This window comes from Equus caballus, chromosome 2 (genome assembly GCF_041296265.1).
Source record: "Equus caballus isolate H_3958 breed thoroughbred chromosome 2, TB-T2T, whole genome shotgun sequence".
NCBI classification, from domain to species: domain Eukaryota; kingdom Metazoa; phylum Chordata; class Mammalia; order Perissodactyla; family Equidae; genus Equus; species Equus caballus.
This window is the reverse complement of record NC_091685.1, coordinates 114,617,369-114,644,273: the sequence shown is the minus strand read 5'-3', so window position 1 is coordinate 114,644,273 and position 26,905 is coordinate 114,617,369. Positions and strand designations below refer to the sequence as shown.

The 26,905-nt window shown below is 35.7% G+C and overlaps 1 protein-coding gene across 2 annotated transcripts; it reads left to right on the top strand.

The window, feature by feature from the left end:
- Window positions 1–26,849, top strand: METTL14 (methyltransferase 14, N6-adenosine-methyltransferase non-catalytic subunit). Of its 2 annotated transcripts, XM_070259704.1 has the most exons (12): window positions 11–788; window positions 3,534–3,630; window positions 4,023–4,111; window positions 4,768–4,855; window positions 6,218–6,298; window positions 7,206–7,293; window positions 11,410–11,500; window positions 12,992–13,133; window positions 16,712–16,804; window positions 19,005–19,121; window positions 20,254–20,464; window positions 25,304–26,849. In XM_070259704.1, exons 2-12 carry the CDS (start codon window positions 3,589–3,591, stop codon window positions 25,606–25,608), a joined length of 1,347 nt encoding a protein of 448 aa, XP_070115805.1. In that variant the 5' UTR covers window positions 11–788; window positions 3,534–3,588; the 3' UTR covers window positions 25,609–26,849. The 2 variants fall into 2 exon arrangements, with proteins under 2 accessions (XP_001503314.1, XP_070115805.1); XM_001503264.5 differs by lacking the exon at window positions 3,534–3,630 and having other exon boundaries at window positions 1–240.
- Window positions 26,850–26,905: the final 56 nt, after the last annotated feature.

The window sequence follows — 26,905 nt, the reverse complement described above, 5'->3', positions numbered from 1 at the left end:
CAGGCAGGCCACTTCCGGCCGCGCCGGAAATACCCATTGAGGAAAGGAGAAGGGATGCCCGCCGTCTCAGTCTCCTGACGAATCTTGTATTCCATAGACTCGGAAGAAAAATTGGGCGGGGATTCATCCGCTCATTGCCAAGTTTTCGGGGTAGGGGAAAACGGGAGTTGGGACATGGACAGCCGCTTGCAGGAGATCCGGGAGCGGCAGAAGCTACGGCGACAGCTCCTCGCGCAGCAGGTCCGCGGCAGGGAGGGATCCCGAATGCGCGTGCGCGGCCGCCCTCTTTCCTCCGCCTGCATTCTCTGTCGCCTTCCTACCTGCTGCGGTGCAGTCCTTTCTGGTCCCGAGACCGTGATCCGTGGACCTACCAAACCTGTTTGTTCTCAACTCCCGCGGTGCCCTATTTTCCATTTTGTGTGGCGATCACTGTGGTGTTGCGAAACTGAACGCCACTGTTGGTCTTTAGCCCCCTTTTTGGAATGTCCGCCAAGTGTCTGGCACAGCTCAATGATGGGGATACAGAGCTTTGGTCTTTGTGAATAAATTACCGCAGTTCACGCAAGGAAAAATGACTCCTTATCCCCTAAATTTCTCTTCATTGTTTAAATGGTCTTCTCTGTCCTACCTGTCCTTTCTTGCCTTTCCTCGTAGTCCGCAACTCGAGATTGTGGCTTATTGTGAAATAGGTTTACAGTATTTTCTTTCGGATCATGTTTAAAGACTGCATTGGAAGTAGCTTGAGTGTAAATTTTAGATTCTGCATCTTGTGTATTTCATCCGCTATGGTATGTACAGTATCCTCGTCATCGCCCCCAGCTAATATTTAATTCACGCTCTGTATCAGTCAGGATAAACCCCTGATACAAGTAGCATTCTCTTCGCTTATGAAATAATGAAACAGAGACTCTAGAAGTTAAGTCATTTTTGCCCCGGGTCACTCACTGCTGTGCCGGAAAATTGAACCCAGGTTTGTTTCTCCAAACCAAAGCTTGTGTTCACTGCATCTTCTGTGTGAGTACGTTAACACTTGCTGATTAGTAGAGTACACACGCAGAAAATACAGATGGTGCATACCTCTACTTAAAATCAGAGGTTGCATTTTCCATTCTACCATTCTTTCAGATCAGTAAAAGTAATGGAAATGCTCATAGGCTTTAATGAGGCATCTTACTGTTATTTTTTCAGTAATAAATATTGATTATAGTAAATGGAGGTCTGAAGCCTGTCGTCTTCTATGATCTGATGAAAAGATTTATGGTATAGTGTTAAAAATGTAGGAATTTAGAATCAGATCTGTTGCTGTCTGCGCGGCTTTGTGATCTTGGATAAATCAGGTATCTTTTCTAAGCCGCCTGTTCCCCAACTTCTTTTATCATGTTATCTTCAGATAGGTTCAGTAGCTCCTTGTTGTCACCAAGGAAAGTTCTTATGCTTTAGTGTTGAAACCTATTTAACTCAAAATATATTCATAGAACAGTTATTTGTTGAGGGTTTTACTGTGTGCCAGGGGCTCTAGTAAGCATTGGCAATTCAGCTATGGATAATTAGTCCCTTCCCTCAGAGAGCTTCCAAAGTGCATAAAATTTAATAATGGCTGCCATTTCAGTCCTTCGTATGTGTCAAGACTGCTAAGCTTTTTACATACATTATCTTCGATTATACAAGTCAGATGCTATATTCATCTTATCGAGGAAGAAAATAAAACTTAAAGAATTTAAGGTACATGCTGAAGGCCACAAAGCTGGTAAGTTTGCAAGCTGCAGTTTAGGCCTTTCCATGCTCTTTCCAGTACACCTAGCTGCCTCCTAGTCTTCAGGTTGGCTAGGAAGCGTTCCACCTAAGTAAAGATGTCCGATATAATCAGTGACAGACTTCACTTTACCAACTGATTTCAGCTTTTCTTTCACTTACTTTTCTCTGTGTGAACAAGACAGACTGGTTTATTATTGGTTTGTGCAATATATACTTTACTATTTTTTTAAAGATTGTTCTCCTTCTTTCTGATTTCCTTCTATCCCCTGTGGCATAGCTCAGGTCAAAACTTCATGATGAAACCTATCCCAGTCTCCCTGGCTCAGGCTCTTCTTCCTTTGAGTTTTCAGTGTCCTTATTATTGAGTCTACTGCTATATATTACCTGTTGTCACACAGAATGTAAACAGTTGGAGTGCAAAATCTGCATTTAATTTCGGTTAGGTTAATCTTTTATCCTAACTGTTTCTTGCCCAGAGTAAGGTTTTAATAAATGTTTGTTGACTGACAAGCTCTTAGAGTAGAGCACAACTCAATGTGTATGATTTGCTTTTGTCTTCTGGAAGAAGACACTGGATGCAGACCATAATGGTGGCAGTTGATGCTACCACCAGCAATTTACATCTGCTTTTCATGTAACTTATGGCTTTGTTTCAGAAAATCATATATGCTTTCAAATAATACCAAATTGACATAATTATTCAAATAATGTGTTTGGTGGTACTGTGATGGAAAATCTATTATTCACTTACTCCAATCATTCCACAACTTTTAAAAAATGTTTGAGCATGAGAAGAAAATTATATATGTAAGCAGAATTTTGATTTAAAGCAGTTCTCTTGTAATACATTGAGTTCTAATTTAGGCCCTAGTAGGAAATCTCATTGGTTCATTCACATATTTATTGACCATCTACTGTGAGTCAGACATTATAGTAGCTGCCAAACATATAGATATCAACAGGACAGACAGAGTTCTTCCCTTCAGGGGGCTTGCATTTCAGTGGGGGATAGGTAAACAAAAGTAAGTTGATAAAATAATTGAAGTATGCAAATAACATAATTGGGAGTTGTGATAGAGACTGTGAAACAATAAAAATAGGGAGTAAACAAAAGTAAAACATGAAATTATTGAAAATTGTATTAAGTGCTATCATCTGATTAAGGAAATGGGGAGATACAAAGGAGAATAATGGTAGGAGGCTACCTGTTATCTATAGGTACAGTGTTCATGAAAGAAACTTCTTTGAGGAAGTAACTTATACTCATCTGAGAGAGGAGTCAGTCATGGGAAGAAGATTAGATAGCGTTCCAACTATGGGAAGCAGATGTGTCTTCCGACTAAAGAGAGTAGGGATCAGGAAGATTTTTATGGAGGAGTTAACATTTCAGGAACAGTTGATGAGTTGGAAGAGATTTATCATTGGAAAAACTTTGGGGCAGTCATGAAGTGGGTAGTCTAAAAAGGCAGTGGCAGTTGTTGAAGATCAAGACTGGGGACTTGCAGCTTTGATACTTAGTATGCCTTGTCCCCTTTCCTGAGCAAAAGGGACTGTTTAACACAGATTTCCTCATGCCCTTCTTGTGCTTAAAAATATTAAGTGCTTCCTCATGGCCTATAAATTGCATTCTCCGCTTCTTGGTTTGGCTTTTAAAGTTTTCCATGAACTGAGCCCACTCTGTGCAGGCAGCCTTATCTCAACTAGTAATTTGTTTATATTTGTTGTATTTTGCAAAATTTCCCCAATTGCCAACCAGAATTTGCATTATCATTTTTTAGGTATTAGTAAAGTTCAATATTGTGCCTACAATAATTATATAAAGACTTGGCTTGAATGAAAATGGATGGATTTTTATTACAGCATGGGATAAATAAGGTATAATATGTGAGCTGATGGATGCAGCATGTTTAACATGATGCCTGCCACACAATAAACACTGGAGTTAGCTGCTTTTTTGTTGTTATTGCTGCTACTACTAAATAGTGTTTTATTATTTACTTTAAAAGTAGGCGATTGGCTGAAGTTGTGTCTTAATTTCAAATATAACTAAGAGCTTAAAATGCTTTTCAGCTGTCACAAATCATTCTTAATTAACATGGTTTTGTTCCAAGTATTTCCAGTTTTTCCTGTGAAGTAATTAATCCATTTGCCTGCTGAAGTTGTTACAGGTTTATTTTTTTAAACTTGGTATATTAAATGCTGCTGCAAATGGCTGGAAAGGTGGTTCAATGCATTGTGATCTAATTTTTCATTTTCGCCCTTTCTAGTTGGGAGCTGAAAGTGCCGACAGCATTGGTGCTGTGTTAAATAGCAAAGATGAGCAGCGAGAAATCGCTGAAACAAGAGAAACTTGCAGGTCAGTTGAATAATTTATTTTTAGTGACATGTTCATAGTGTGAAAGGATCATTGTTTTAATAAATAATCCTAGGTATGAAGTATATTTTATCACAAGCATCAAAATAAAGATTTCATAAATATTGGTTTTTATGGTTAGTTTGTGGATAATGAAATAATTATTTTCTGAATATAATATGTTCTCATCTATAAACTAGTTAGAAATGGAATGTTAGACTAAGAATTAGCTTATATACCATAAATAAATAATTATATTTAAAAAATTCTTATAAAAGAAAACATACTTTACACAAAAAGTGGTATTCATTTGATAGTTTGTAAAGCATTTCAGGATTTTTCAGTATTCTAGTTATCAATTTGAATATCAGTTTTGCTCAAGACCAATTAGAATGATACATAATGTAGAAGTTTCTTTTTGCTGTACATCCCTTATAAAAACTTATTTTCTTATTTGGTTGCTTTCTCATAAAAATAAAGTACAGAACTATGAGTCAGGTTGTGTGACTTTTTAGATTTATAAACTGGGTGAATAGATACTGTTTAATCAGGGAAAATTTGCCTTGTTCTGTTTTATAGCCTCTTGTTTAATATTGTTAATAGATGCGTTTATATATCTAGTGTATGCTTGTGTGTGATACTTCAGTTTTAATTTTCAGGGCTTCCTATGATACCTCTGCTCCAAATGCAAAACGTAAGTATCAGGATGAAGGAGAAACAGATGAAGACAAAATGGAGGAATATAAGGCAAGTAGAGAATGGGGCAGTTTTATGGTCAAGAAAAAATAAATCCTTACAATAATAGATTCTTATCCCGGAAAACAAATCTGATGGAAAGCTGAATTTTAAAGTGTCTAAAATAATTGTTAGTAGCACATGTATAATCAGTTAAAGTAAGACCTTTATATCAGTTTCCTCGTTTTAACGCAAGAGGCGTGTGGATTGTTAGGTGACATATTTAAAGCAGTTAGCATAATGCCTAGTAAGCACTAGACAATGATATTCTTAAGTAACAGTAAGGAGGTGGGTGTATCAGAAACTTTGGATAATTGGGTCAAATTTTGAGAGGCTATAATACTATCTTGTTTGAGTGGTGTTATTCTATGTTAACAATATAGGATAGTACAGTTAAAATATTTTGGAAACTCATGGGCTAGACAGCAGCGTAGAACCATTTCTGAAAGAAACCCAGGAAAAAAGCACAACTTCTAAACTTGTAATTGCAATATTTAGTTGAAAAGAAAGTATTATGGATGAAAAGCCTATCTCCATTTTTTCAAATTAATTATTGTACAACTGTATTTAGTGGAGAAGAGAATGCATAGTTTCAATAAATCTCTAGAAGTTCAATGATATAATTACCTAATCTCATGAATATAGTCTTGTGTGGTGCATTTTGATATATGCTAATATGTAACTTAAATATTTGTGATTGTTTTAGGTCAAACCATATACAATGCCTAATATCTTAATATTTTTGATCTATAAAAATACTGGTTACATATGGTTTGATCTAATTTACATAAAATTACCTCATTGGTGGTCGTATCTTTCATGATTTGAGCTAAATTCTAATATTTATAGTATTACATATGAGATAATTCTAGACATTTCAGTCAACAGAATTGGTAGTTACAGATGATTATTATTGATGAGAATGAAAAGGAAATTTTTATTTTTTTTATTTTTTATTTTTTTAAAGATTTTATTTTTTTCCTCTTTCTCCCCAAAGCCCCCCGGTACATAGTTGTATATTCTTCGTTGTGGGTCCTTCTAGTTGTGGCATGTGGGACGCTGCCTCAGCGTGGTTTGATGAGCAGTGCCATGTCCACGCCCAGGATTCGAACCAACGAAACACTGGGCCGCCTGCAGTGGAACGCGCGAACTTAACCACTCAGCCACGGGGCCAGCCCCAAGAAATTTTTATTTTATTGTAAATATAACTAGTATGATGAGAAAGCAAAGACTTCAATGTTTGAGTTTAATGGTAATTCAAAAAATTTATTGTTAGGGAAATAAAATATTTATATTGAGTTTTAATACTCAAGATATCATAATACATAAAATATTCCTCCTGTACATAAAATGTCTTCTTTTTTCTTTTCTAAGGATGAACTAGAAATGCAACAGGAAGAAGAGAATTTGCCATATGAAGAAGAGATTTACAAAGATTCTAGTACTTTTCTCAAGGTAAATAAATAATTTTCAGATCTTATAGCTTTTCACATTTTAGCTCTGTGCCTGAAAAGATTTTAAATACTTATTTGTTTTCAAGATTTTTTTGAGTTATTGAGGGATCATTATTAAAAAGATGATTTAAAATTATGAAATATTCTTCTAAAACTTAGCTTTTTAGGATGAGATAATGCTATATTAATGTTTATAGCTACTGAAGAGTAATACTATCACTTTAGTTGTAGTGTTTTCAAATATTACTAATTTTTTTATCTATCTATCAGTCAGCTTATATTTTGTATGGCCTTATAATAGAAAACAAAATACAGTAGTCCCCTTTTATCTTTGGGTTTGCTTTCCACCGTTTCAGTTACCTGTGATCAACCACGTTCCAAAAATATTAAATGGAAAATTCCAGAAATAAACAATTCGTAAGTTTTAAATTGTATAGTATTCTGAGTAGTGTGATGAAATCTCGAGCCATCCTGCTCCATCCCACCTGGGACGTGAATTGTCCCTTTGTCCAGAGGCTCCACACTGTATAGGCTGCCCACCCGTCGGTCACTTAGTAACTATGTTGCTTATCAGATCGACTGTCTCAGTATCACAGTGCTTGTGTTCAAGTAACCCTTATTTTATTCAATAATGACCCCAAAGCGCAAGAGCAGTGATGCTGGCAATTCGGATATGCCAAAGAGAAGTTATTGTTGTTAATCTTTTATTTTGTCTAATTTATAAATTAAACTTTATCATGGGTATGTATGTATAGAAAAAACATAGGGTTTGGTACTACCTGTAGTTTCAGGCATCCACTGGGGATATTGGAACGTATCCTCCACTGGTAAGGGGGAGCTCCTGTACAGAGATAGTGTATCTGCCATCAGAGTGAATGCTGTTAATTTAATTTTGATTTTTTCTTTAGGGAACACAGAGTTTAAATCCCCACAATGATTACTGCCAACATTTTGTAGACACTGGACATAGACCTCAGAATTTCATCAGGGATGTAGGTATGTCACATTTGTTGGGAATATGCTATTGCTGACTCTTGATTACATGCATGCAATTTATCCATTTTGTGGAGTATTTCTAATAAAATTATTTTCCCCTTTCCATCCTCAGTATTTCTAGTACGCCCTCTTTTTCCATCCAGCAGTGTTACTGTTTTCCTTCTTTCCTTCCTCCCTCGCTCCCTCCTTCCCTCAAATCAAAAGGAAGAAAGGGAGAGCTGCTTCCGTTTGAGTCTGACCATCCCTGCATTTTTGTTTGACCTTGACTTGTTCCTTCGTCGATGTTCTTCCTTTCCTTATGGAGATCTGATTTCTGACCTATATTTTCCTTCTCTCTAAAGAGCTTCTTTTAACATTTCTTGCAAGGCAGATCTGCTGGCAACAAATCCTCTCAATTTTTATTTGTCTAAGAAAATCTTTATTTCTCCTTTACTTTTTTTTTTTTTTTAAAGATTTTATTTTTTTCCTTTTTCTCCCCAAAGCCCCCCGGTACATAGTTGTATATTCTTCGTTGTGGGTCCTTCTAGTTGTGGCATGTGGGACGCTGCCTCAGCGTGGTTTGATGAGCAGTGCCATGTCCGCGCCCAGGATTCGAACTAACGAAACACTGGGCCACCTGCAGCGGAGCGCACAAACTTAACCACTTGGCCACGGGGCCAGCCCCATTTCTCCTTTACTTTTGAAGGATAATTTCACAGAGTACAGAATTCTAGGTTGATTTTTTTTTTCTTTCAACACTTTAAATATTTCCCTCCACTCTTCTTGCTTACATGTTTCTGAGCAGAAGTTGGATATACTTCTAATCTTTGTTCCTATATAGGTACAGTGTTTTTTCCCTCTGATTTCTTTCAAGATTTTTTTTATCTTTGATTGTAGTTTGAAAATGATATGCCCAGGTGTAGGATTTTTGGCATTTATCCTGCTTGATGTTTTCTGAGCTTCCTTAATCTGTGGTTTGATATCTGACATTAATTTGGGGAAATTCTCAGTCATTATTGTTTCAAATATTTCTTCTGTGCCTCTCTCTCTTTCTCCTTTTGATATTTCCATTACACCCGTTACACCGTGTGTAGTCCCACAGTCCTTAGATATTCTGGCCCTTTTTTTTCCTTCAGTTTTTGTTCTCTTTGGTTTTCAGTTTTTGGGGTTTCTATTGAGATATCCTCAAGCACAGAGACTCTTTCCTTACCTGTGTCCAGTCTACTAATAAACCCATCAAAGTCATTATCCCTGAATTTTTAAAAATAGCTTTATGGAGATAATTAATGTACCACATAATTCACCCATTTAAGGATATAATTAAATTTTTTTTAGTATATCCACAGATTTGTGCAACCATTACCACAATCTAATTTAAGAACACTCCCCTAAAGAAACCCAGTACTTATTAGCAATGAATTCCCATTCCCTCCCTCTCGTTGGTCCTCCGGCCTTAAGTAACCACTAATTGACTTCCTGTCTATCAATTTGCCTTTTCTAGATATTTCATAAAAATGGAATCATACAATATGTGATATTTTGTGACTGGCTTCTTTTACATAGTATAATGTTTTCAGGGTCATTGATGTTGTAGCATATATCAGTACTTTATTTCTTTTTATTGCCAAATAATACTCCATTGTATGTATATACCACATTTTGTTTATCCATTTTTTTGAATTGTTTCCATTTTTTGGCTGTTATAAACAATGCTGCTGTGAATATTCATATAAAGTTTTTGTGTGAACATATGCTTTTATTTCTCTTGGGTATACATCTAATGGAACTGTTGGGTCACGTGGTAACTCCGTGTTTAACTTTTTGAGGAACCGCTCAATTGTCTTTGAAAGCAGCTGCACCATTTTACATTCCTACCAGCAGTGTATGAGGGTTCCAGTTTCTTCTCGTCCTTGATACTTAGTGTCTTTTCGATTACAGTCATCCTAGTGGATAGGAAGTAGTATTTCATTGTGGTTTTGATTTGTATTTCCCTAGTGACTAATGATATTAAGCATCTTTTCATGTTTATTGGCCATTTAAAAACCTGCATGGAGAAATGTCCAAACCATTTGCTTATTTTTAATTGGTTATTTATCAGACATTTGGGTTGCAAGTATTTTCTCCCATTCTGTGGCTTGTCTTTTCACTTTTTGAAGGTATCATTTGCAGCACAAAAATTTTAATTTTGATGTAATCCAATTTATTTTTTCTTTTGTTGCTTGTAAGCAACATTGCTCTTGAAGTAAAAACTGATTTTAATGTTTTCATGAGCAAAATTTAGATGTAGCTATAAAAAGTTATGATAATGCTAAGTGAAATAAGCCAGTCACAGAAGGACAAATATGCATGTACTTATAGAGGTACCTAAAATAGTATGTGTAATATGATAAATACATACACTTTTATGACGTACCTCATAGAAGCAGAGAATAGAACAGTGGTTATCAGGGGCTGGAGGGAGGGGAAAATAGGGAGTTGTTCAACTGGTATAAGGTTTCAACTATGCGAGATGAATTAGTTCTAGGGATCTGCTCTATAGCATAGTACCTGTAGTTAGCAACTGTTGGCTATAGTCAACAATACTTTACACATTTGTTTAGAGGATAGGTCTCATCCTACGTAAGTGTTCTTACCACTCTCACACACACATACACATACATAGCCCCCAGAGGAACACAAGGATACTTTTGAAGGTGACAAATATGTCTTGTTACCTTGATTATGGTGATGGCTTCACAGGTGTATGCATATGTTCAAACTCATCGAACGGTATACATTAAATATGTGTGTACTTTTTTGTCTATCAGTTATACTTAAACAAGGCTTTTTTAAAAAAAAGTTGTCGTATAACCAGATTTTGTTATCAGCCGTTCCGCTTTTAAGGCATCCTTCCCCAAGGCAAAGAAAATGTCCTTAGGAAACTGTTAAGGGTTGAGAAGTTGCCCTTTAGGTTTTGTAGATAATTGAGAGCTGACTCTACTGTGATTGAAACCTGACTATAATAAAATCTTCAAACTTGTTTTATTTGAAATTAGATCTGTAACCACTGATTGAGGAGGCTTTACAAAATCTTTTACTTTTACTTTTTGATATGAAAATTACTAATATGTACTTTCGGTTTTCAAATTAAGATGTTTACATAATTTATGTTGCTATGAATGTGCTGCTTGTGGGGGGAAAAGAAGAGCTTTTAGGAATATTTGATAGTCAAAGCCCTAGGTACCCCTACAGTTTTTTAAACAGGCATTATGCCCTTTTACCTAAAATCTGTTCTGAGGCACAGAGATCTAAAATATTTTTGAGGACCTGGGAACAATGAATCTCCTGTTCTTAAGTGCCCTTTGTGGGACTTGTAGATGGTTTTCAAGGTCCTAAGCCTAAAAGCATATATATGAGGATTTGGTTTGTAATAATATGGAGATGTGAGATCTTTAAAACTATAAATATTGATGTAGGAAATATTCTTAGAGAAGGCATCTTGTCCTGGAATTGGGAGTTCAGTTTAGATAAGTAATCAGAGTGAGAGCTAATCTACTGTTAGAGACTGGTTATCTTCTTAACTGGATGTGTTCTGGGATTGTATCCACAAGGCATAGCCAATTAATGTAAGATCATTAGCAGTATTTCTCTCACTCTAACTATTCTTTGTCTCTTCCTATACCTAATCATAAAGAAACAAAAGAACTATTCATTTTCTCTGCTTTGGATAACTATCTAATAAGCTAAGTAAAAGTCTCAACAATCACTAGATTCTTTAGGAGGAAGAATCTTTTTAGTTAAAAGAAAGGGGAAAGAAAGCATGATAGAAAGGCAGTTTTTTGAGAACAGAGTGGCTAAACTTGATGCTATGAGCAGATTATTTAACTTAATAATAAATATGAGAAATTAAATGGTTTTCGACTTGAACTGGGCTTTAGGACATCTGGGTTTTTGCCTGCATATGGAATTAGGGTCAGTAAGTATGAACTGTATATATGAAATGTTTAAAAATACTCAAAATTAACTTTTTTCAAAGGATATGAAAATAAAGTGGTGTGTGTGCGTTGTTTTGTTTGCCTGAGAGGCTCATAGCCTCTGAATTCACTGATAGTAACATGAGTTGTATTAAAATTAGAACTTACTGTTTTTCCTCCTCAGGTTTGGCTGACAGATTTGAAGAATACCCTAAACTGAGGGAGCTCATCAGGCTGAAGGATGAGTTAATAGCTAAATCTAACACTCCTCCTATGTAAGTGTTTTTTTCAATTACTCTTTGTTCCCAACACAGGCTCAAAATGTCAATTTTTTTATCCTGTAACCTTTCTGTTTGAAAAAAATTCAGCACGTTTATAAGTTAACACACTCTGTTTCTTCTTTATAGTAAAATATATTAGTTTGAAACTCCAGTATTGAGTACACAGTAGGTTCTCATTTAATTTGTTTTCAATTTTCTAGATAATTTGCTTAAAGTGTCTTTAAATGTGTTTTTCTTAGAAAATCATTCATGTTTGTTGTATTCTTGAATTTCTTAAAATGTTTTTAAATAACTTTTCTTCTCAAAAAGTAATTTATTTATTGGAGAAAGTTTAGGAAACTCAGATAAAGGAAAAGAAGAAAATAAAAACTCATCATAACTCAGCACCCAGGGATACTATTCTTAACATTTTGGAATATGAAAATTCATTTTAACCTTTGGTAAACAGAATAGTGTTTTCCTCAAAAATGGGTGTAATGTCTTTGAAGTTGGAGAATATGTTTATTTCACATTTAGCCTACTTTGAATGTTTTGCACATTGAACAATTTGCTAAAACGTATACTATTAGTGATTAGAAGAACCACGAAGAAGTCTGAGTATGTGGGGAAAAATGTTAGCCAACTCTACTGTTCATCCAATTTAAAAGACTTATATCTGAAGTGTTTTTTTTTAAAACTATATCACTCTAGCATATCAGAGATTTGTTTACATTTTTTTAAAGATTTTATTTTTTCCTTTTTCTCCCAAAGCTCCCCGGTACATAGTTGTATATTTTTAGTTGTGGCATGTGGGATGCCACCTCAGTCTGGCTTCATGAGTGGTGCCGTGTCCGTGCCCAGGATTCGAACTGGCGAAACCCTGGGCCACCGAAGCGGTGCGCACGAACTTAACCACTCAGCCACGGGGCTCGCCCCTGAAGTATTTTATATGTAAAGTACTTTCACACTATGTGGAAATAACCCGTCAGTAGAAGCTATTAGTAATTTATACTAGGTAACTAGAAAAGACTATTAATATGAACAATTTTAATAACAAACTAATGAAAGAAAATTATGCCATTCTTTAGAAGCTGCTTTTCAGAAGGAGGAATTTAAAACTTACAGACGAGTGGTTTTCCTAACCTAACTAAACAGTTGAGAAAAAAGTAATGTGATATTTCTTAGAAAATTCAGATGATAATGGAAAGGGCTCTGAGACTCACATCTGAGTACAGATTTCCAGTGTAAAAATGAGAGACATTTATATTCTGGGTGTAAATGGGGGAATATGATTTTACTTTGTAGTGTGAATATATCCGTCTCCTAGTGGAGAGCACGGGTAGATACTCTCTGTACTGAAGAAAGATGCCCTTCCCTCAAGATATCAACAATTACCCCGTGCTTATGTCCTAAATAGTGTTTAGTAATATTTAAGAAATTTCTTTCATTACCATCTGTAAGATACTGGAAAATCTCTTACTCACTTTTTGTGCTTTAATCAAATAGGTACTTACAAGCAGATATAGAAGCCTTTGACATCAGAGAACTAACACCCAAGTTTGATGTGATTCTTCTGGAACCCCCTTTAGAAGAATATTATAGAGAGACTGGCATCACTGCTAATGAAAAATGCTGGACTTGGGATGATGTATGATGAAACTTTCTACATTGTAATGAATTATTATTTTTCACATAAACATATGTTTATTTGATCAGAAAGTAAGATTATAAATATCACCCCTACGTTTTAGGAATCCTAAATATAGATTTATAGTATATATTGTGGCTGAAGGTCCAAGGTACACTAACAAATATTACAGTATCTTTAGTTTGATTCTTCTTTTTGAGGCGAAAGTTGAGCAGGTAGTGAGTAAATAGTCTCTAGAAGACTCACAATTCCAGTCTTAGAGTGCTTGGATGTACAGCTGGAAAAGTCTAAAGACACAATGGTTGATGCTGCATTTCGTTAGTTTTAGTAACATGAGAGTATAAATACATGTATATATAAAACGTGATTTCTGCTCTTCAAGGAACTTAGAAAGTGGATAAAAAGGATATATCATTTCAGTATAATGTAATTGTGATAAAGTTATATTTTCCTATTCAGTATAATGTAATTGTGATAAAATTTTATTTTCCTAAATAAAATTAAGCAAGCTGATAACTTCAGTTAGTTACATAAAGTTTTTATGTTTTTACTAGTCAATAATAAAAATAAATCATTATTGAGTACCAATCTGTACTAGGCAATGATACTTTGGCGAGATCTTGTGCTGGGGCTTGAGGGGAAGAGTTAGGGATGACTCAAAGATTTGAATCCTGGGCTAAGTGGACTGAGTTATCAGCAGTCGAGAGAGAGTGAATTTAGGAAGAAGAGCAGGATTAGAGGGTTAGATAATAAGATGTTGATTTTGAGGTGTATGTGAGACAGTCAAGTAGAGGTTGTAATAGGAAATGAAACTCGAAGGACAGGCGAATCTGGTCTCAAAATATAGATTTTAGAGGATTAGCACATTAAACCTGTGAGAACAGTTGAATTTGTCCTAAGATAGTGTCTCAATTAAGGTAAAATGTGGATTGACAGTAAAGCCTCAGGAAACTTTACATTTAGGAGGCACATGTCAAAGAGATGTGAAGAGAATGGGTCAGAGATGAATGAGGAGAACCGACAGAGTGTGATGTCAGGGAAGCCAAGGGAGTAGAGAATTTCAAGGAGATTCTCAAGGGGCATTGAGCCCAGAGGAGAGGTAGAGAAAGGAAAGGACTACAGAACTCTAAGACTGGTGTTGCCCAGGAGACGGCTTTGAATCCCTGCATGTCCTCTGCTGAGTTCATGGTAGTTGCCGTTGTTCAGATTATTTATTCCTCTTCAAGATATACCTCCAGTTCTTCTGCCTTGGAGCTTTTCCTAGCGGCTTCAATACCTCTGGCACTTTTATTTTACATTTGTATGGCTCTTATCACTTTAAAAGCATCCCCCACCCCATGATAAATGTAGTCTGTGCTTATTGTTGAAATTCAGGAAAGTATACAATATATAGTATTTCCAAGACTTAAGGGTAAGGATTTAACTACTCTTGATATATATTGCTGAGAAGTTTTCCAGGTACATTGCACAAATTTATGTTCCTTCCAATAGTGTTTAAGACACATCTATTCCGCCATATCCTCATCACAATTGATTAATAATATAAAAACAATCATGGTCAGTTTAGTCAAAAGAAAAGAAAATTGAAAAAATAAATCTCATTATGTCTTTGATTAGTAGTTAGGTTGTACTTTATTTTCTCTAGCTCATCTCTGAGGTTTGGTCATTGAAGGCACAAGAGCTCCAATTATATGTGACAAACTAAGAGACTTTGAAATAAAGGAATTCCATTTTATATGCATATTCTTGATTTTAGTTTAATTTCACTGAACAGCTCTGGCTGGCATATTGAAAAGTTTTGTCTGGCCCCAGAGCCCTAAGCTCTTTATCTTTATGTGATAATATCCTAAAGAAACTGCCAGTAGTTAATATAATAAATAAATGTAAATAAGACAAATATTTGGCTTTCACAAGTGTTCTTTTTACCTAAGAGAGTCAGTAGTGGTCAGTGTGTTTGGGATAAGGCTATAATCACTTATTTGCAATTCCAACACTAAGCATTTAGAATTGTAGTATTAAGAGAATAATGTGCTTAATGCTTTTCACTAATGTGTGTCATCACTTATCTTTAGCTATACCACATATAAATGTTATGTAGGAGTGTGTGTGTGTGTTTTACATATTTATCCGTTTATTTATTCATTTTCCTATAAGAATATCAGATGAGGAGAGATTTCAAGACTTAAATAGTTAGAAGTATGAAACTGAATAGGTTTATACATATTGTAACTTACGTCCATTGTTACTGTCAAATAATGTTTTTCTACCTAGGTAAGTTAGAGATGATATGGTTATAACTTAAATGGATCTGTTATTCAGGTAGATGTTAAGATTTTTCTCAATACATGAAACTAATAATATTTGCTTTATCCATGGTCTCTGAAACTTTTTGACTGTGACAGAAAGCTGGAAGAAACAGAATACCATATAAAATGGTAGCTTTTACAGTCATTTGTACGAGTATATTGTATTCCCCAAATTTAGTGATTTAATTTCCTTTTCCCCCCCAGACCCCCCCAAGACATAGTTGTGTATTCTGGTTGTGTTTGTGTGTGCCCTGGGTTGTGCCATGTGGGACGCTGCCCCAACACGGCCCAGTGAGCACCCAGGACCTGAACCAGCGAAACCCTGGGCTGCAGAAGTGGAGCGTGCGGATTTAACCACCGGGCCGTGGGGCTGGCCCCTAGTGATTTCATTTTTGAAGAACTTTTTTCTTAAGGTGACACACTCAACACGTACAAGGCAAACAGAATTAGAGACTATGTTTTTTTGGCATTTCAGACTTAAAGTAGTCATTATAATAAAATATGTATACTGATTTATTTTATCTAGGACTCTTCTATAGATATTGGAAGCCAAGTCTTCCTCAAACATTTGTTGCTAAATTCATTTTCATTTTGCCCCTAACTTTGGGATAATTTAACCTCTTTTTATTTCAGTTTCTTTTTCTGTAAATGGTAAAAAGTTGCACTCAAAGCTACATCTTATAAAATTCCATAATCCTATAAATAGGGTTTTCTATAACCTCTTTCCATATAAAATCAAGTGTATCTGTGTGTATGCATGCATGTGTGTGTGTGTTGTCTTAATCCAGAATAAGAAAACAACAGTAGGACAAGTCTTGTTTTGTTTTTTAAGAATGTCCTTTATTTATTTTTTGCTGAGGAAGATTCACCCTGAGCTAACATCTGTTGCCAATCTTCCTCTTTTTTTTTTGTTTGAGGAAGGTGAGACCTGAGCTAACACCTGTGCCAGTCTTTCTGTACTTTATATGTGGGCTGCTGCCACAGCATGGCTGACAAATGGTGTAGGTCTGTGCCTGGGATCCAAATCCACAAACCCAGACCACTGAAGTGGAGTGTGCCTAACCCAATCACGATGCCACAGGGCTGGCCCTGACAGTAGGACAAGTTTTAAGGATAAAATTTGTGTTCCATTATATTTCCTAGGGAAAATTAGTACATTTAAAGAACGCATCTACTGAAAGTCCTGATAGACCTCATAATGGTTGTTCTTTTGGATTTAGGGTGAAGGGGAAACAAAATACTCTTATGCAATATTGTTTTGGTTTCTTCTAGATTATGAAGTTAGAAATTGATGAGATTGCAGCTCCTCGGTCATTTATTTTTCTCTGGTGTGGTTCCGGAGAGGGATTGGACCTTGGAAGAGTGGTAAGATGGTGTCTTTTAAAGTGGATTTTTAAATTCATAAGACAAAATAGAATCCAGTATGTTACATAAGAGGTTCAAAGATTAATGTTATTTTGTCCTTCGTTTCTTGAATAGTACTAAAATATTCAGAAGAAAATAAAGTGTTCAGAAAACAACGTACGAATGGTAGTTGCCTGTAGTTAACTAGCACTAGGGAAAAATAAATCAAGCTATAATTTATTACATCTGCAGGAAGACGACAGTGTAGAGATTGGAAACTAAATTAAAGCACAAAAAGAAGCTGCGTAGTATCATTTACTGCTCACTGTGAGTGGCTAAAAAGTATTCTGAATAGCAGTAACTCCTAAATTCCAAATAGAAGCCAAATCAAATTGAACAAATAACACAGCATCTGGAACACATAGCTTGAATGAATGAATGAGAGTGAGAGAAAACTTATAGCATCTCAATTTTTAAGTACCTGATATTTAATTGTATTTCAGAACTTTTTCTTTTTTGACTGGTGTATTTTGGATTTTTAAAGACAAAATAACATGTGCTTTTTTGTTTAAGAGTAATGGGAGCATTGTGGCTTGGTATCAGGAGTCAGTTTTGGTCTCAATTCTGCTGTCCAACAGTGAAACTTTGTGTAAAGAGATATTTACTTTTGTGGGTGTCAGTTTCCTCACTTCTTATTGGATGATACTTTTCATTTTTAGGATATATTACTTGTTATACAGCCAATGATCTCATTTAGTTCTAGTAATTTTAGGAGGTGTCCATTTGACAGGTGAAGAATTAAGGTAGGATTATATTGAGATAAATTTGTGTTCAACTCCTGAAATTCTACAGTTACTTTGTATTGCTTGTATAAATAGCAATTTGAGAATGGTGGATAACATCATTGCTTCTATTATTTATTAACTCCAAGGTAAGACTATAACTGTATTCCAGCTGGGTATCTATTTTTTTGCTGGCTCCTCCCCAAGATGCTATGGAAAAGCTAAGAAAATGGAAGCATACTGCATATTTTTATAGGTATATTGGTGTTTACCTTTATTGTCTCCAATGTGTGACTTTGGGCTTTCCTCCTACCCTGCACATTAGGTTGAAAGTGATTAGGAGGTTTTGTCTTATTTGCTTATGATTGCAATTAATCAGCATGGGAAATACTCTTGTGCTTTTGGTAAATGGATTAGGGAGGGTGTGTAGGACTTATGCCCTTGTGGCATTTAATGAGCATCCAGTACAAAACAAATATTTGACAACAGGAACAGATGCTGAACTTGATTTTTGAGATTTTAAAATAAAAATCCAAGTTTTATTTTGAGTTGTATCTCACTTGACACAAGAAGAGCATTTCCGAAAAGTGCATGTTTTATGTCCCACTGTATCTTTCTGTGTACTCGATCATAGTACTAGCAACATTGTACTGCACAATTTGCTTAGGTCCCCCTACTTTGCTCTTAAATCGGCTGGTGGAAAAGACTATGCCTTCTTCATGTTTTTATTCCCAGCGGCTAGCCAGCACCTGCATGTGGTAGGCCCTCGAAAAGCCACTCTGATTGACATATTAGCTAGTGTTTGCCGTGTGTTCATATATAACAGATTCTAGGACACTAAGGTTCAGATCTCTCTGTTTTCTAGATTATGTAAAGGTAAAAGTAAAGTGTTACCTAATAAAGAGATATACATATCAATTTTAAATCTTTGAATTTTTTGAGTTGTTGGTATTAAATACATAAAAATAGCATTTTATAAGCCTCTCATTTGAAAAGAAGTTATCAATTAGAACATTTTCAACAATTTTTAGCTTTGTCAAGGATAAGAAATCGAGGTGACAGGAATCAAATTATCTTTTAAATTATTTTATGATTAAAGAGTAGCTGAGTGTTTTCTTAGGATTTAAAACTCACTTTCCATTGATGACAACAGAAAGTCATATTAAAGAATTGAAGTATTATGTAATCTTTTCTGTGTTTTGATATTCAACCATATATGGTATATTAATATCCAAAAAGTGTATATGTATTCTGTATAATCACTATATTTAAAGACAAGTACTAATTTCTTTTTCTCTAATTCTGCACTAAAACAAATTTACTGTTACATCTTGGAATTTAGTGTCTCAAACCTCTAGGAAATGTTTTAATGCTAGTTGGTTAAGTATTGTTTATTTCTTTTAGCTAAGGATTTCTTTTTTTAATTCTTTCATTTCTAGTGTTTACGCAAGTGGGGTTACAGAAGATGTGAAGATATTTGTTGGATTAAAACCAATAAAAACAATCCTGGGAAGACTAAGACTTTAGATCCAAAGGCTGTCTTCCAGAGAACAAAGGTATTGCCTTTATTATTTTGTTTTCTTTGTTTTCATTATTTTCTCTGAAGCTTTTCCACATGACTGTATAGTGTTTAATTAATTTTAGTGGAAAGGTCCTTTTCTTAGACTTGTACAAATGGCATCGAGCTTTGCACTGATACATCCAAGTCAATTTTAAAATATTCACTATGTTCGATCAACTCCACTGTGCTGGAGAAGGTAATCTATATTCCTATGTGCCCTAAACTGCTATTATTCTAAGTCAGATATGGGCTTTTGATACCTCTGACCCCCCCAGAGCGTTTTTTTTTCCTAGGCTCAGAAAAAAGAGATGGCATCAAGACTCACAGCTGCCCAGCTTAGAGGCATATTTCTCTCCTCTTCCCTTCTTTTTCCTACATCAGAACCCTGAGAACCTCTGCTTCATATGACTGCCCTGCTAGTATCAGGCTTTACTAGTTGTCGTCCAGTCTTTCACTCTTCAGAGAGCCACTGGTGGGAGGGTCTTTCTTATTAAGTCTTTCTTGGACTGGAAAATTCTTTTGAAGGTTCTTTTGAAGGGTAACCTATGTCATCCTTGCTACTATTGGTTCATGGAGTCAAGTGATAGATTAAATTTACTTAATCCATACTTCTGCCATCCAGATTAAATAGAGAAGTTCAAAAAACAACAACAAAAAAAAGAAAATTGTTTGATTTTCACATTTACTTATATTATGTAGAAGTCTATATCCATGTTTGAAGTTTCCCTCTCCATATAAAAAGGCTTGCACGTTGTATATAGTTTTGATCTTCGCTCATATGAGGCCCAGTATAACATCATTTTAAGATTCCAATGTCAAGTACCATGTTTCCATAACTGGTGAAAACAAGTTATTATCAAGTGTTGCAGAAGAAAAGACTCCATGGTCATTGACTCAGTTCTAAATCGTGGGCCCTACGTTTAAGACTCTCATGTCAGTCTTCCCTGGCAATCTTCCCACATTCAGAGATCCAGGTTTTCCTGTTGAATTTTTGCCCCTAGAACTATATCCCCAAATTCAGAGAAACGAGGATTGTTTGGGAATTGGGGATATTGGAAATATAAAATCTTGTGAAATATGACTGTTGATGAAAAGATAATAAAGAATCTGCTCTTATTGTTATTTAGGAACACTGCCTTATGGGGATCAAAGGAACTGTGAAGCGTAGCACAGATGGGGACTTCATTCATGCTAATGTTGACATTGACTTGATTATCACAGAAGAACCTGAAATTGGCAATATAGAAAAGCCTGTCGAAATTTTTCATATAATTGAACATTTTTGTCTTGGTAGAAGACGCCTTCATCTATTTGGAAGAGATAGTACAATTCGACCAGGTAGGACCTCAGAAAAATTTTTTAAAAAACTTTATGGTTTCTTGGTATATAAGTGTCAAGAAATAGCACACAGAGCTGTGTAAAATAAAATTCTTATGGGGGCCGGGCCCTTGGCTGAGTGGTTCAGTTCGCGCACTCTGCTTCGGTGGCCAAGGGTTTCGCCAGTTTGGATCCTGGGTGCAGACCCAGCACCGCTCATCAGGCCACGCTGAGGCGGCCTCCCACATAGCACAACCAGAGTGACCTACAACTAGAATACACAACTATGTACTGGGGGACTTTGGGGAGAAGAAGAAGAAGAAAAACTAAAAAAGATTGGTAACAGATGTTAGCTCAGTGCCAATCTTAAAAAGTAAAGTAAAATAAAATTCTTATGATGTGTTTGCCTCCTCTTGTTGCTGTGCTTCCAATCTGCCAAGCTCATTCTTGTCTCAGTACTCTTCCAGGGCCCTATCTCCTTCCATTCAAGTACCTGACAGACCTTTCCTCACATCCCTGTCTAAACCAGCCAGCTTCGCGCTCCATGCCCCTCCTCCTGCCACTCTTTCGCATTAATCTCTCTTCTTTTTCTTCTTGGCACTTATCTGAATTATAGGTTCATTTGGGCATATATTTATAGTGAGTCTCTCCAGCATGCAGTCTCATCGAAGGCAAAGATTGTCTTTTTCACTCCTTTCTAGCGAGCATTCAGATCATTCAGAAATATTGTGTTGAATGAAGAAATGCATAAATGAATGATTGAAAAAAAATATAAAAGCAATCTGTTTGTCCTTACCATGTTAGAAATATGATTTAAAGATGGAAAGAATCAGAATCTTTTTAGTTTTAAACAGTCTCCATTTTACAAAAAGTAAGAAAAAGTTGAAGAAGTTATAGTAGAATAATTGGCCTTCAGAGTACCTGAGAATTTAGAAGAAACTGACGTTCATTCTAAAAAAAAAATCTTTAAAGTGGCCTTAACTGGTATGTGTAACATAATCCATCCTCCTCACCCTGCCAGCGCAGCAGCTGTTTCCGTGTGGGTGTGCTTTGATGAACACAATAACTTGAAAATATTGCAGTTATAGAAAGTGATGGTCTCAAATTTCATAAAATTATGTGAAATAAAGTAAAATTGAAGTCTCTTTACAAAGAAGTTTTGTGTGTGTGAAATGTATACTCTGTGGTTTGGCTTTAGAGAGAACGTTCATCCTATATTTAAAAATAAATGTCTTTTCTCGTGACAGTTTGTTATTCAGTATTGTGTTGCTTAAGTTATCATTTTGTTACTGCTTTTTGGCTTAATATTGTGGTCAAACAACATACACCAAATTCACAAGAATAAACATATGGTTAGTTTGTCATCCATTTTATCTTCTAACTGAATTGTTTAGCCAATCTATATTTAACATAATTCCTGATATATTTGGGCATAAATTACAGCTTACTGTTTGCTTACCTCTCAGTATCACCTGTTCTGTGTTCCTTTTTCTCTCATTTCTTTTGAATGAAGTATTCTTTTATTATTCCATCTTTCTTTTTATTAGCTTGTCAGATATTCTTTCATTTTTCCTTCAGCAGTTGTCTTGGACATGGCAGCATGCATCCTTGAATTATTAAAGTCTAAATTAAAATAGTCTATTTTAAAGTGTGGGAATGCTATGGTTTCAACTTTATAGGTTCCTTATTTTTTTAACCAATTTTTGTCAATATGTATACAGTTGATTCTAAGTTTTTATGTGCATAGTATATATACAGCTGTAAACAAACTTTGAGTTATTTAGAGTTCCTCTGCACATGTATGTGAACAGCATGTTTGGAAGTTCTGTGCATGATTTTATTCTCATATCGAAGGAAAGATATTTTGGCAGCAGAGCTTCTGACAAGCAAATGTTTCCTCTTCATTGGCTTAAAAGACAGTAACGCCAATAGATACTCGACTGGAGGGGTGTATTTTTCAGGAAGTGTAGATGTCCCTATATACTGAATATCAAGATTATGGCTTTAGTGTTTGAGGAAATAAGGAACAGATTTTTCTCTTCCATCATTAACCTGTCCTACCCAAAAATAGCTCCCAAATCAGGGAACAATCTCTAGTGGCAACTGCTGTTTAAAGGAAGTAGAAAACTTTAAAGAAAAGGCAAAACTATTTCAAGAGTAAAAAGAAACATCAAACAGATGGTAATCTTTTAATACTAATTGAAAAATCAGTGTAACAACATTAAGGAAAGTTTTGAAGAGAAAAAAAGATTCAATCTCACTACCTCCAAGAATTATTTTCATTTTTTACATAGTACTTTCCAGTCCTCTTGTAAATATAAATTTTCACAGAATTGTAGTCATCATTTTGTGTTCTTGGTATTATGTCAAATATATTTCTACATTTTAAATGATTATTTATAATCATTTTAATGGCTTTATAGCATTGCTTTAATTAAAGTGTTTGTTTTTAAACATGAGTAGGAGAACCTAAGGAGTGGAGGGAATAGTTGAGTGTAGTTACAGGTAGAAGCATAAGCAGCAACCAAAATAGAGATTTTGCTTGATGCCAGTTTTTACTTATAACTAATATTTGATGAGGTGGTTCTCCATCCGTTTAGCTGTGGCCACTTTACCCACTTTAGACGATACGTTATATCTTTCATCCTTCTATCTGTATCTGTATCAGTTGAACAAAGTCTTAGAGATACAGATGTTATTTTTTTGCTTGTAAATTATCATCTGATTTCTTTACTCTTGCCCATTCTTGCAAAAATTATTTTAGTATTAGCTACAATAAAACAAAATTAGGAAGGAAAATCTGCTTGGGGAAATTAGAAGTGGTTGGGGGCTAACCAGGTAAATACTACTAGGAGCAACTGAGAGAGGTCTGCTCAAGAGGCCTTAATTTATTTGGGTTGAATCCTCAAATACACTTCTTCCTCGAGGAGTTAGTCTAAGGTATATCACATATACCTCAGGAATCCCATTTACTATTGCTTTAAAAGATTTGAGAATTGCTATATGTGTCAAATATGCTGAAGCTAGGCTATTGTAAATTTACTTGGTTCTTAGTAATACTTTTAGAAATTGTAATAAAATGTTGCAGTGAAGAATTTGTGGGTGGGAGGTGGAATCTGTTGCAGTTTACTCTGCAAAGATTTGCATATTTTATTTATGTAAGAGGCAATATGGCATGAAAGAGACAGTATTAGCTATTTTTATTACATCTTTAAATTTTCTTCTTTCTTACCCCTTGTTTGTGTGTTGTGTTCCACAACACCGCATACATGCCCTAAAACAAACTGGAAGGGAGCCAGTAAGAATATCACAGGTCAGTTGTCAGTGAGACCACATGGATGTGCAACATGCTCTTTATCTCATTGGTACTTCTCTACTGATCAGGGTATCTACTAGATGATACATAAAAGGCACATTATAATTTACCTATTTTTCTCTTCAAATATTACAATCTTATTGTATATGCAGTATTAGATACTGATTTTTTTAAATGATGAACAAAATATTGTACAAAAATGGCTACTACGTTTTAGAAAGTGATCCTCGTAAAATTTTGCATTTTATAGCATTTTATGATGAATCTGTTATTCTAAGAAATAACCTTGAGGATTATGGGAGAGAAATATTGTGAACCTAATTTTTCAGATGAAGAACCTGATTCTTAGAGATTACTTAACCTGCTCTAAAGGAGCCCGTGTCTCTTGTAGCACTACAGGCAATTTCCAGTTTTCTCCCAAAAGACATGTCACCTATAAGAATCACCAGGCATGAGATATCTATTGTGCATTTACAGTTAATTTGTAGTTCTTCCCATTTCAGATATGGTGTAGTCAGTCAGAAATCATCCTCATTATAAGCAAAGTTGTCTAGTAGTGTAGTTAACAAAAATACCTTTTTACCTGTAGAAGTACAGTGTGCACTGGAAATTCTGAGAGTGAAATTATTTCCATGTCATGTAGGATGTATATTTGCATTGGATGTTGGAGGCTGGAATTTTCAGCAGGTTGACAGGATAGAAAAGAAAACAGGCACAGAGGTGGAGATGGGTATGGAAGCAGTTACTATAGTGGTTCGTTGTTCACACCTTTCGTGAAGGTGCCATGAAAAGCATTAATGAGAAATGTGAGTGGAAAGTTAGTTTAAGCCTCATTATAAGAGACCTTAGATTCCATATTTATGAATGTGGGCTTTGTGGAAGGCCCTAGAAGGTTGCACAGAGAAGTGACATGTTTTAAGTTTTGCTTTAGGCTTTCCACTTGTAGAGGGAGGAGAGGTTGGGAGAGCATTACAGCATATATGTATGTCTGTTACATGTGTAGGGGACTGGCCCAGTAGAAAAATAAGGCTTAAATTTGAGGGTGACAGTAGAAATGGAAAGATAGGAATGAATAGGAGCAACATGGTGTAGTGGTTGAATTTCTGGGATCTATCAATCGGGTTAACGTTGCGGTTGGGAATAATCGAGGTAAAAGTTGGTTCCAGGATTTTAATCAGAAAACAATGGTACCACTTCCACAAGTAGGAAGGTTATATAAAATTTATTAAATTTTCACTGAGCCCAAACTCAGTGTAGTGTATAATATTTTTTTTTCTAAGCGCTGTTCTCACAGAATGTGAAACATGGATGGAGACAATGAGGAAACTATATTACAAAGGTTACAATCTAGGGGGAGAAACAAGATGTATGCATATGAAATCTTTATGACCATGATTAAGGACCATGCATTCTATAAAAAAGATCAATATTGGGTGAGTGATAGGGACATGTTTAAGAATGCATTGGAGATTTGAAATAGCTCCTAAAGGATCAATAAGAGAGAACTGAAAAAAAAGGCTAATCCTTTTTTCCCTTCGTTTCAGGCTGGCTTACAGTTGGACCAACTCTGACGAACAGCAACTACAATGCAGAAACATATGCGTCCTACTTCAGCGCCCCCAATTCCTACTTGACTGGATGTACTGAAGAAATCGAGAGACTCCGACCAAAATCCCCTCCTCCCAAATCTAAATCTGATCGGGGAGGCGGAGCTCCCAGGGGTGGAGGAAGAGGTGGGACTTCTGCCGGCCGTGGACGGGAAAGAAATCGATCTAACTTCCGAGGAGAAAGAGGTGGCTTTAGGGGGGGCCGCGGAGGAGCACACAGAGGTGGCTTCCCACCTCGGTAATTTTTTAAGACCCCGATCCTGTTAGTGCCCCTCTGTCTTCTTTATTGTAGTTTGAATTTCAACTGGGAGATTTATTTTAGAACTCACTTCCAGCTTGCACTTTGCTTTAGTTTCTCCAGGCTCCAGGAATATCTTAGCCAACCTCCTTGCATTTGTTCACACACGCTGTCTAGTTTTGTCTGGGATAATCGAGTCATCCTGGCTCATGTCATGTGCATGTAACCGAACAGAACGGAACAACACAAATACCTTCTCTTTCAGAGACTGAACTTATTCTGATAGATTCCAACTAATTACAAAGGCTTTTGCCTTTTACAAATAGTTGAAGTGAGCAGTGAAGAAGACCCAATCTGTTGTATCACACTAGTGCTCACCGTAGTTGGTAAAGGCATCCTGCCACTGCTGTCACAGCAAATGGCAGATGTTTGGGCGCCCTGATGGAACGGAGTTGGGACAGATGGTAAACTTCTGTTAGGGTTTTAAAAACATTTTCTTGATGAAATAATAAAAAGAGACATATTTTCTTTCTTTTTAAAAATCTTAAATAAACTTAGATATAATTTGACTACAGAAGGAATTGAGAGACTTTAAACAAAATCATCGCCTCCCAAATCTAAATCTGATAAGGGAGGCGGAGCTCCCAGGGGTGGAGGGAGAGGTGGAGCCTAGTAGGCAGACTTGAAAAAGGGAAAAAAGCTCATCCTCATCTCACTTGTATAGCTACAGGTGACTGAAATCATGCTTCCTGAGAAGCAAATGAAGACAGATATCCAAGTGCTAGAACTTTGCTGTGGACTTGAACTTGGATTGACTTTCAAAGCAGTTTCATATTCCTTAGCAAAATAAAAGAAACGGAGGCAATAACAGAGATACCTGGTTATCAGGTACTTGGTTTAAACATTTGGGGGAATAAAGTACTTGGTGATGAGGAAATGACATACATCTTTCAACTTGTTATGGAGAAAACTTAATGTACAATTAATTACCGAAACCCTCAACTTAAGAAGACAGCTTAGAAAATGGCACTCCAGTTGCCTTTTATTAAAACCATACGGTGTGGTGTTTTTCAGGGACTGGCTTTGCAGATCTGTTACTTGTATAAGACTTTATGCTGTCATTTCTCTTTCTATACTGTAACTCATGTTTTAAATGAATTTGAATGAAATAATATCATCGTTCTTGATAAATGTATTTTTTATTTTGTGTATGATTTTTTCTAATGAAACTTAAAACCTTTGAAATTTGGGAGTCTGTTTTCTGTAAGTGGAGTTGCTGTTGTTACCAAATGAAAAAGGAG